This window comes from Aulostomus chinensis, chromosome 15 (assembly GCF_037954235.1).
Source record: "Aulostomus chinensis isolate RoL2024-O1b breed Wild chromosome 15, RoL_Achi_v1.0, whole genome shotgun sequence".
Classification (NCBI taxonomy): Eukaryota; Metazoa; Chordata; class Actinopteri; order Syngnathiformes; family Aulostomidae; genus Aulostomus; species Aulostomus chinensis.
Window position 1 is genome coordinate 941,859 of NC_141334.1, and position 11,913 is coordinate 953,771.

The following is an 11,913-nucleotide window of genomic DNA, read 5'->3' on the forward strand; positions in this document are numbered from 1 at the left end:
ATATAAGTATATCTATAGAAATAAGGTGTAGTATATCGATATAGGTATATCTATAGAAATAAGGTGTAGTATATATAAGTATATCTATAGAAATAAGGTGTAGTATATATAAGTATATCTATAGAAATAAGGTGTAGTATATATAAGTATATCTATAGAAATAAGGTGTAGTATATATAAGTATATCTATAGAAATAAGGTGTAGTATATATAAGTATATCTATAGAAATAAGGTGAAGTATATATAAGTATATCTATAGAAATAAGGTGTAGTATATATAAGTATATCTAGAAATAAGATGAAGTATATATAAGTATATCTATAGAAATAAGGTGTAGTATATATAAGTATATCTATAGAAATAAGGTGTAGTATATATAAGTATATCTATAGAAATAAGGTGTAGTATATATAAGTATATCTATAGAAATAAGGTGTAGTATATATAAGTATATCTATAGAAATAAGGTGAAGTATAGATAAGTATATCTATAGAAATAAGGTGTAGTATATCGATATAGGTATATCTATAGAAATAAGGTGTAGTATATATAAGTATATCTAGAAATAAGGTGTAGTATATGTAAGTATATCTAGAAATAAGGTGTAGTATATATAAGTATATCTATAGAAATAAGGTGTAGTATATATAAGTATATCTATAGAAATAAGGTGTAGTATATATAAGTATATCTATAGAAATAAGGTGTAGTATATATAAGTATATCTATAGAAATAAGGTGTAGTATATATAAGTATATCTATAGAAATAAGGTGTAGTATATATAAGTATATCTATAGAAATAAGGTGTAGTATATCTATATAGGTATATCTATAGAAATAAGGTGTAGTATATATAGGTATATCTATAGAAATAAGGTGTAGTATATATAAGTATATCTAGAGAAATAAGGTGTAGTATATATAAGTATATCTATAGAAATAAGGTGTAGTATATATAAGTATATCTAGAGAAATAAGGTGTAGTATATCTATATAAGTATATCTATAGAAATAAGGTGTAGTTTATCTATATAAGTATATCTATAGAAATAAGGTGTAGTATATCTATATAAGTATATCTATAGAAATAAGGGGGGGGGGTCCTGGAATTAAATAAATTCCAAACAAGCCTGGAAAACCCTTCTTTATACATCCTGTTTTATTAATATATTCAAGTTCATATGTATATACCCTCCATTGTGAATACCTCCCACCCTCAACAGCACTGTTTACAGTTTATTTTTGATTTTATACCTTAATTCTATAGATATACTTATATCGATAAACTACACCTTATTTCTATAGATATACTTATATAGATATACTACACCTTATTTCTATAGATATACTTATATAGATAAGGTGTAGTATATATAAGTATATCTATAGAAATAAGGTGTAGTATATCTATGTAAGTATATCTATAGAAATAAGGTGTAGTTTATCGATATAAGTATATCTATAGAAATAAGGTGTAGTATATCTATATAAGTATATCTATAGAAATAAGGTGTATTTTATCAATATAAGTATATCTATCGAAATAAGGTGTAGTATATCTATATAAGTATATCTATAGAAATAAGGTGTAGTTTATCTATATAAGTATATCTATAGAAATAAGGTATAAAATCAAAAATAAACTGTAAACAGTGCTGTTGAGGGTGGGAGGTATTCACAATGGAGGGTATATACATATGAACTTGAATATATTAATAAAACAGGATGTATAAAGAAGGGTTTTCCAGGCTTGTTTGGAATTTATTTAATTCCAGGACACCCCCCCCCCCTTATTTCTATAGATATATTTATATAGATATACTACACCTTATTTCTATAGATATACTTATATATACTACACCTTATTTCTATAGATATACTTATATATACTACACCTTATTTCTATAGATATACCTATATATACTACACCTTATTTCTATAGATATACCTATATAGATATACTACACCTTATTTCTATAGATATACTTATATATACTACACCTTATTTCGATAGATATACTTATATATACTACACCTTATTTCTATAGATATACTTATATATACTACACCTTATTTCTATAGATATACTTATATATACTTCACCTTATTTCTATAGATATACTTATATATACTACACCTTATTTCTATAGATATACTTATATATACGACACCTTATTTCTATAGATATACTTATATAGATATACGACACCTTATTTCTATGGATATACTTATATAGATAAACTACACCTTATTTCTATAGATATACTTATATAGATATACTAAACCTTATTTCTATAGATATACCTATATCGATATACTACACCTTATTTCTATAGATATACCTATATCGATATACTACACCTAATTTCTGTCGAGATACTTATATATACTACACCTTATTTCTATAGATATACTTATATATACTACACCTTATTTCTATAGATATACTTATATATACTTCACCTTATTTCTAGATATACTTATATATACTACAACTTATTTCTATAGATATACTTATATAGATAAAATACACCTTATTTCTATAGATATACTTATATAGATAAACTACACCTTATTTCTATAGATATACTTACATAGATATACTACACCTTATTTCTATAGATATACTTACATATACTACACCTTATTTCTATAGATATACTTATATAAACTACACCATATTTCTATAGATATACTTATATAGATATACTACACCTTATGTCTATAGATATACTTATATAGATATACTACACCTTATTTCTATAGATATACTTATATAGATATACTACACCTTATTTCTATAGATATACTTACATATACTACACCTTATTTCTATAGATATACTTACATATACTACACCTTATTTCTATAGATATACTTATATGGATATACTACACCTTATTTCTATAGATATACTTACATATACTACACCTTATTTCTATAGATATACCGATATAGATATACTACACCTTATTTCTATAGATATACTTACATATACTACACCTTATTTCTATAGATATACTTACATATACTACACCTTATTTCTATAGATATACTTATATGGATATACTACACCTTATTTCTATAGATATACTTACATATACTACACCTTATTTCTATAGATATACCGATATAGATATACTACACCTTATTTCTATAGATATACTTACATATACTACACCTTATTTCTATAGATATACTTACATATACTACACCTTATTTCTATAGATATACTTATATAGATATACCTCAGCTTATTTCTATAGATGTGGTAGTATATGTAAGTATATCTATAGAAATAAGTTGTAGTATATATAAGTATATCTATAGAAATAAGGTGTAGTATATGTAAGTATAACTATAGAAATAAGGTGAAGTATATGTAAGTATATCTATAGAAATAAGGTGTCGTATATGTAAGTATCTCGATAGAAATAAGGTGTAGTATATGTAAGTATATCTATAGAAATAAGGTGTAGTATATGTAAGTACATCTATAGAAATAAGGTGTAGTATATGTAAGTACATCTATAGAAATAAGGTGTAGTATATGTAAGTATATCTATAGAAATAAGGTGTCGTATATGTACGTATAGCTATAGAAATAAGGTGAAGTATATGTAAGTATATCTATAGAAATAAGGTGTAGTATATGTAAGTATCTCTATAGAAATAAGGTGTAGTATATATAAGTATATCTATAGAAATAAGGTGTAGTATATGTAAGTACATCTATAGAAATAAGGTGTAGTATATGTAAGTATATCTATAGAAATAAGGTGTAGTATATGTAAGTACATCTATAGAAATAAGGTGTAGTATATGTAAGTACATCTATAGAAATAAGGTGTAGTATATGTAAGTACATCTATAGAAATAAGGTGTAGTATATGTAAGTATCTCTATAGAAATAAGGTGTAGTATATGTAAGTATCTCTATAGAAATAAGGTGTAGTATATTTAAGTACATCTATAGAAATAAGGTGTAGTATATGTAAGTACATCTATAGAAATAAGGTGTCGTATATGTAAGTACATCTATAGAAATAAGGTGTAGTATATTTAAGTACATCTATAGAAATAAGGTGTAGTATATTTAAGTACATCTATAGAAATAAGGTGTAGTATATGTAAGTATCTCTATAGAAATAAGGTGTAGTATATCTATATAAGTATATCTATAGAAATAAGGTGTAGTATATTTAAGTACATCTATAGAAATAAGGTGTAGTATATGTAAGTACATCTATAGAAATAAGGTGTAGTATATGTAAGTATATCTATAGAAATAAGGTGTAGTATATGTAAGTATCTCTATAGAAATAAGGTGTAGTATATCTATATAAGTATATCTATAGAAATAAGGTGTAGTATATTTAAGTACATCTATAGAAATAAGGTGTAGTATATGTAAGTACATCTATAGAAATAAGGTGTAGTATATGTAAGTATATCTATAGAAATAAGGTGTAGTATATGTAAGTATCTCTATAGAAATAAGGTGTAGTATATCTATATAAGTATATCTATAGAAATAAGGTGTAGTATATTTAAGTACATCTATAGAAATAAGGTGTAGTATATGTAAGTACATCTATAGAAATAAGGTGTAGTATATGTAAGTATATCTATAGAAATAAGGTGTAGTATATGTAAGTATCTCTATAGAAATAAGGTGTAGTATATCTATATAAGTATATCTCTCATTTATAGATCTGAAATAAAGTATTTGATTCAACCCGCGTGGGTTCCTGTCCCCCATCACGACCCTGGAGAGGGTCCCGCTTCCCAATTTCACTGGAGTCAAGTTTGCCTGCACGGTATTGACGTCACTGATCATCAACCAATCAGCGTACACGGGGCGGGGCTTCACTGCCCAAGTTTTTTAGATTGATCCACCTGAAGACGAGAGCGGCGTCACATGGACGGGGACTAACGACTCTCCCCCCCAAAAGCACCACAGCTGGAGCGTCTCTGCACATCTGTCATGACTGAGGAGGAAAGGGTAGGTGTTCGAAGATCCCTCCAACGATTTGACACTGAAATTATCTTTGAATTGAGCGAAGAGAAGCACCGGTGAGTCACGCTGTGACTCGGAAGCGTGGCGCTCCGGACTGAACCGGAGAACGTGCCAGTTGAAGCTGATGCGGGTGATGTTGGTTTTTTCGAGCTGCTTCAACACAGCTCGACTCTGTGGTTCGGGACACTTGCGGTCATTCAGGCGTCGGTCATCACAGTAGGACAAACACAAAGCCGGAGCCTTGAAGTGAGGTCTTCAAGTTCAGCTGAAGCAACAGGAGCGCTGTGGCCGGTGAGGGAGCTCCCGGTGTAAACCGAGTCGAGAGGCAAGTCTTATTTTCTCATCTCAGAGGAAAATGGAAGCTGGCCGCTCTTCATAAAAGCAGTAATTGGATTGAGAATCACGAGGCACTTGGCATCCCCGGGGGGGTTGATGCCCTCTTTTGCTTGGGTCGTCTGATGAAGAAGGAGCCGACAAGGAAACTAAGTCTGTTCTGCAAACGCATCTTTGATTTTTGGCTTCTGCAGGTGTGATGGTGGAGGGATGGAGAGGAGCTCGGAGGAGAGGCTGTGTGGGAGGTGGCGGCTGGCCTGCGGTCTGCACAGCTCCGGCCTGAGGGAGGTCCTCACCTGGTGAGAGCTGGTCAGCACACGTGAACACAGCCGAGTAGCTTAGAGCTTCATCGTTTTAAAGGAAGCGACGGCGCATTTGTTGTTGATGCTGATGTCATTCACGGCAGTGATGCGTCATCACAAGGAATTCATTTCTCCTCTGCTTTGTGCGCTGCACAGGGTTTTTTGTATCTGTGGAAGATGGTTATGAACGTTCTGTTTCAATAAAGAATCCTTCGTACCCTGATTCCAAGAACAGATGCTTCTCCTGTTCGAAGCTTCCTTTCTAAATATTTCTACAAGCACGCGCGAGGCTTCTCCAGGGGCGGCGGCTGGTAAAGAATAAAAACTGCACCTTCAGCTTGTCTAAACATCCGCTTCAGCAGCAAAAAGCTGCCTGACTCTGGACGCCACAGCACGTCTGTCCATCAACGTGACCCAGCTGACAACTTGGTACACGAACAATGACGATTGCTGCTGGGTTCTGTTCTTATGAATATTGGACGTGGCAGGAACCCTTCCGTTACATGGACCCTCAATTTGAAACCATAAATACTCACGAGACAGCGATGGAACCCATTCGGCCAGTCACATCCACATGATTGACAGCTGTCATAGTGTTGCTTTAAGGTGGGATGTGCTTTTATTCAACACAAGGATTCATTTTCTCTGGAACATCATGTATTTATTGAGCTTTAATCAGTTGACTACCTTAAAGTTTGTTGAAATTCCATAAATACATGAAAATGAAATTTGAAAAAATGACATCATTGCCACGCGGTCACCGTGGGTGCGCCGGTGTAAAGGAAAGTTCCGTGATTGTCTTCTCTTCTTCTTCTGCATGAGAGCATCCTGACGGGCGCTGGTGTGTTTAGTGTCAGTCAAGCTTTGACAGTGTCGCCCCCTGGTGGCTGATATGTGATGCTGTTGCCCCCCTCCAGGCATCTGCTGAAGACCATCGTCATGGGCCAGATTTTGTCCGTGCTCATCTGCGGGACGGCGGTGAGCTGCCAGTACCTGGCCGACGCCGGGGTGCAGACGCCTGTGCTGCAGAGCTTCCTCAGCTACGCCCTGCTGCTGCTCGTCCATACAACCGTCCTCAGCACCCACAGAGGTCCGACTGACCGTTGCGTTCATCACCCAGCCGCACGAGTCAAAGCTGCTGAGGCGTTAAGCTTTATTCTGAAGACACAAACACTGCACATCCAGCACAGGCCCAGCTGCTGCTCCCAGAGCGCCTCCTGGTGGCCGTCGCTGGCTGCAGTTCTTTAACTGTACAGCTGAGTGTGATGATTGTAAACGTTTCCTGTTTATCACAGGAATGCTTGCAGGTTTTATTATGATATACACATATGATTATTCGTCAGAAAAAGTGCTTTGGGGGGATGCCATCATTTTCACACGGAGTGCTGCTTGCTTCTGTCACGCTGTTTCTATTTCATCCAGTCGACTAAATCATCATTCCTGAGTTCTAGAAGGTTTTGGTGTTGATTTCAGTGAAACCTGCGTTCATCCACGAGGCGCTACGTGATGGGATGTTTCTCATGGGTACACACTCGCATGTCTCCACAGGTGACAGAAGCATCGTTCAGATTTTAAAAACCAAGTGGTGGAGGTATTTGCTGATGGGGCTGGCAGACGTGGAGGCGAACTACACAGTGGTGAAGGCTTACCAGCTCACCACTCTGACCAGTATACAGGTGAGAGACAACCACCAAGCCCAGCAGAGGAACCTCTGGACCAGACTCCTGCTGTAGCTGGAGGAGATGAAGATCACGAGCAGTTTTGGATATCTGTTGATCCTGATAGATATCCACTTTGTCTCCCTCTGCTGGTGGGGGCAGTCATTACAAAAGTAGTTTGAGCATCACATGATGTGAAAATATGATGCTGCACACAGGAAGGTGGGAAAATACTCGTTTCCTCCTGCTTCCAGAGATGTTTCACAGAAACAAAGGCAACATCTGTTGCTTCTATGAAAACGTCCATGTCTTTGTTGTGGAGCTGGAAGGAAACCCATGCTTTGCTCAAGAAGAATGAAGCTAATTTATGTTCAAAGAATTCCGATATCTTTAAGTAAGCAGCGACACAAGAACTGCCCTGACGCCGAGCGTCTGACTGTTGCAGCTGCTCGACTGCTTCGTCATCCCCGTGCTGATGCTCATGTCCTGGTTCCTGCTGAAAACTCGCTACCGGCCGCTCCACTTTGTGGCAGTGACGGTGTGTTTGCTGGGGGTGGGGGCCATGGTTGGAGCTGACATCCTGGCTGGAAGAGACCAGGGGTCCAGTAAGGACGCATCAGTAAATCCTCAATCACAGGTTTTCGTGGTGTCCTTCAGTGAGCTAACCCCCCCCCCCCCCCTCTTGTTCTGCAGCCAGTGACGTGGTGCTGGGTGACGGTCTGGTCCTGCTCAGCGCCGTCCTCTACGCCGTGTCCAACATGTGCCAGGAGGTCACAGTGAAGACCCTGAGCCGGGTGGAGTTCTTGGGCATGATGGGCTTGTTTGGGACGATCATCAGTGGAATCCAGCTGTACGTTATTAGCTAACAATGTTCATCTGTGGCTATCGTGACCAAAGACGAGACATTGTCAAGATCCTGAGCTTGTGTTTGTTTGTTTGTTCTCCAGGGAATGTAGTTTTTCAGTAAAAAACAAATCAGACATTACTGCTTTCCCAGAATGCATCTGAAGCACGGGAGACTCCAGCTGGCTGCTTAGTAGTGAACATTTCAAGTTTCCTATTTACTTCATTTAACACTTCAGGGGAGCAAGTCAAGTTGTTCCCTTTGATTCTGTTATAAAGGTTTGAGTTTTGTTCAGGAACAAAGAGCGGCACCTCAGTTGGTTGGATTTCCCTCGGTGAGGCAGTCTGGAGACGGTTCTATAGGTTTGATCTGCTACAGACGAATCTGCGGAGCCACCAAATACTGATATTAATACTTGAAACAGAAAAACCAAAAGCCTCCCTTCATGTCTGACCTCTGAAGGAAGTGCCAAAGTGCCTCTGTTTGAGTTCTGAGTGTTCAAACTGCGTCCTGATGATCTTCTTCTTCTTCTTCTTCTTCTTGCAGAGCTGCACTGGAAACTCGAGCTGTCAAGGAATTAAAGTGGAACTTTAACATTTGTAAGTGAACCTTCAGCCTTAAATTAAGAGAATTTCCTAGAAAGAGACGATCATAGTAGAGACTTGTCGGCATTATTGTCTAGTTTACTAAAATTAAAACTTGGACTTGAGTAAAAACATAAAACATGGGTATAGTGGACCACTACACTCTGACTGTGCAGCAGCTCCAGTCCACTTGGTGGTGATAATGAGGCTGTTGGCTGGTTGGACAACCACCAATAAACATGACATCAGGGCTGCGTCCGAATTGCCAAGTAGCAACCTACGTCCTACTGGGACAACCTAAACACGGCGTCACCATGCGGACGCCCTAGAAGATTGGTGGTGAAGCACGACCTCTGCTGGCAGAGCACAGATACTGCAATTAGGTAGACAGCACCAACGAAAGCCCCACCTGCTGGCCTGACTGTGGTACTGCACTCCACTCTGAGCTCCTTTCACTCATTCTCTATTATTAAGCACATTAACGCACCTTTAGTCATCAACGACTGTAAATGTTGGTGTTCATCAGAATGGGAGACTGTTGGTGGCGCTAACTTGGCTTGAGGGTCCACAAGTTTTTAGGGGACGAAGAAGAAGTCCGCGGTGCATTGTGGGCCATAGGTTGCTCCGTAGGATGCACCTGAACCGACCTACAATGTGGGCGTGTTTAGGCTGGAATTTAGGTTGAGAAGTAGGTCGCTACTCACGCCAGTTGTGGTTTGGGACAGCCTACGACCTGCTCTGAGACCTGCCATCAGACCTGCTTGGCATTTCAGACGCAGCCACTCTGAAGCAGCATAGATGAAACCTGTGTGTAGGATTTCTTCCTGAGGTCTGTCCATGTGGGCGGCATGGCTCAGGGGTGGAGTGGCCGTCTAGCAACCGAAGGGTCGCTGGTTCGATCCTCGACCCCGGTGACCATGTCCAAGTGTCCTTGAGCAAGATACTGAACCCATAATTGCTCCTGATGAGCAGGTTGGTGCCTTGCATGGTAGCCTCCACCGTGTGTGTGTGTGTGTGTGTGTGTGTGTGTGTGAGAGAACGGATGACTGAGACGATGCTGTCAAGAGCTTTGAGTGCTGCTGACGTAGCAAAGCGCTTTATAAATTGGGTCCATTTACCATGTGTCCTGCAGCCATGTTGTTCGCCCTCTATGCCCTGTGCATGTTCGCGCTGTACAGCTTCATGCCCGTGGTGGTGAAGATGACCAGCGCCACGGCCGTCAACCTCTCTCTACTCACGGCCGACCTCTTCAGTCTCTTCTGTGGCATTTTCCTCTTCCACTACAAAGTGAGTGACTCAACAAACACCGCTCTGTGTCAGTCACAGCACCATCTAGTTGTGGCTGTCAGAAATGCATCAGGGTTCTGTCTCGGGCTTCTACACCTTTTGTCGTACCTCTGTTCAGATGTGAGCCAGCAGTCAGCTGGGTTCGGACGCTTTGATGGACATGTCATTTGAGCCAATAGGAGCTTCCGCTAGCTGGTTAGCAACCAAACACTCATTCAGGTGTTGATTGAAAGAGACAGAATTAAGGTGTAAGCAGACATTTGCATTAAAAAAAGCCACAAGTATGAAACTGGGTGCTTTGATCTCTCTCTTTGGTTCTTCAGTTTTTTTCAGAACCATTGCATCAAAGCTTCCGCGCCTCGAGAGAAACGTGAAAATGTTAAAAGCTGCTGGCGGGGAAGGAGTCAGAGTGTTGCAAATGTGGGTTTTTTTGTGTCGTCCAGTTTTCAGCCCTGTACATAGTTTCATTCGTGGTCATCACCATTGGGTTCGTCATGTTCAACGCCATTCCCACTTACTCGGCTCTACCTGAGTCTGGCTCCATCGATGGCGACCTGGCAGATCCCACCGCCGAGAGCTCCTCGGACCACCTCCTGCCAGCCAACGCGCAGAGAACAGAGTATGTGGCCGTGCTATGACCTTTGAGGCGGAAGAGACGACGGCCATTTTGAAGAGAACTTTTGCTGTTACGCCTGTTTTAATTTTACAGTTTCAGTATCAAGGTTAACGCATCTTCCTGACATCCCACTGGCACTTTACTTTGACAGAACCTGACTTCTCATCAAGTGTATGAAAAACTACTGCAGGCGTTTGTTGTTAGACAGCCATTGAATAACTGCTCCTGACGGACTCCATGTGGTATTTTACCAAATACTGTAAGTGTTGTGTTTTAGGGATGAAGAGACGCAGTAGTGGCTGCCACATGGTGAAGAGTTGGCGGCCATTTTGAAGAGACTTCTGTTACACTTTTTTAATTAAGTTTTTAGTATTTTCTTTTACATCACATTTTAAACCGATTAAAGCTTTTACACTTATTTTTTTTCTTTGTTGGTTTTCTGTTATCTGTCAACGTAAATGTGCTTGTTTGATATTATTATGATTTTTAATAATCATAATAATAATGTTGTCAGGACACAGGCTCAAATCCAGCATGTGGGACCTTTCCAAGTCGTCTGCTGATCGATGAACTGTTCCGAGATCAAATGTTAAACAGCCTCTGGCTCTGCACTCTTAAAGGTCTGGATTTTTTCATAATGACAGACGTTTGGACGCTAGGAGAGAAGAAGTGACTTCAGCGCCACTCCGGGAAGTTGTGCCGAGCATTTCTAGATATTTTACAGATGGAATGATTCAACTATGAATGGAGGAAATAACTGTTAGTCAGGGACTGTTTGTCCCTTTTATTACTGTCACCACATTCATCAATTCTGTTCTTCCTGGCGGAGGTTATGATGATGTAATCAGCCCCTTGGCCTGGTTTTACTGGGGAAAGCAACAAGAAACTACCAGACGACACCCCCCCCCCCACACACACACACACACACACACTCCACCATTATTCCACCTGATCATAGATAGAAATGTATTGATCCCACAACGGGGCAATTTGTGTGTTACCGCAGCTCAGTTACAAGAAAGAAAGAAACAGCAATTAAAATACATCAAATATCAAAGAAAGAGAAGAAGAACATTCAGAGTTACATGTATGTACACAGCACGATATACAAGACACCAAAATATACACGGTTTGTAAATCATGTTTGATTAGCGGCGCTGAGCCAGGATGCATCATGGGACCCAGTCAGACAGGGTAGGGGGACCAGGAACGGGTCTAGGGTTCCTGTTCATGTGTTTTCTGTTTGTCTGTTAACGATGCGCAA

At 38.7% G+C, this 11,913-nt stretch overlaps 1 protein-coding gene across 3 annotated transcripts; it reads left to right on the plus strand.

The window, feature by feature from the left end:
• Positions 1-4,867: 4,867 nt before the first annotated feature.
• On the plus strand, positions 4,868-11,067 carry LOC147248104 (queuine/queuosine transporter SLC35F2-like). 3 transcript variants are annotated; one of them, XM_086178997.1, is made up of 9 exons: positions 4,868-5,010; positions 5,553-5,657; positions 6,578-6,750; positions 7,209-7,336; positions 7,764-7,923; positions 8,012-8,168; positions 8,709-8,761; positions 9,879-10,033; positions 10,477-11,067. In XM_086178997.1, exons 2-9 carry the CDS (start codon positions 5,569-5,571, stop codon positions 10,669-10,671), a joined length of 1,110 nt encoding a protein of 369 aa, XP_086035123.1. In that variant the 5' UTR covers positions 4,868-5,010; positions 5,553-5,568; the 3' UTR covers positions 10,672-11,067. The 3 variants fall into 3 exon arrangements, with proteins under 3 accessions (XP_086035123.1, XP_086035124.1, XP_086035125.1); XM_086178998.1 differs by having other exon boundaries at positions 4,884-5,350; XM_086178999.1 differs by lacking the exons at positions 4,868-5,010; positions 5,553-5,657 and adding an exon at positions 5,669-6,266.
• The last annotated feature ends 846 nt before the right edge of the window (positions 11,068-11,913 follow it).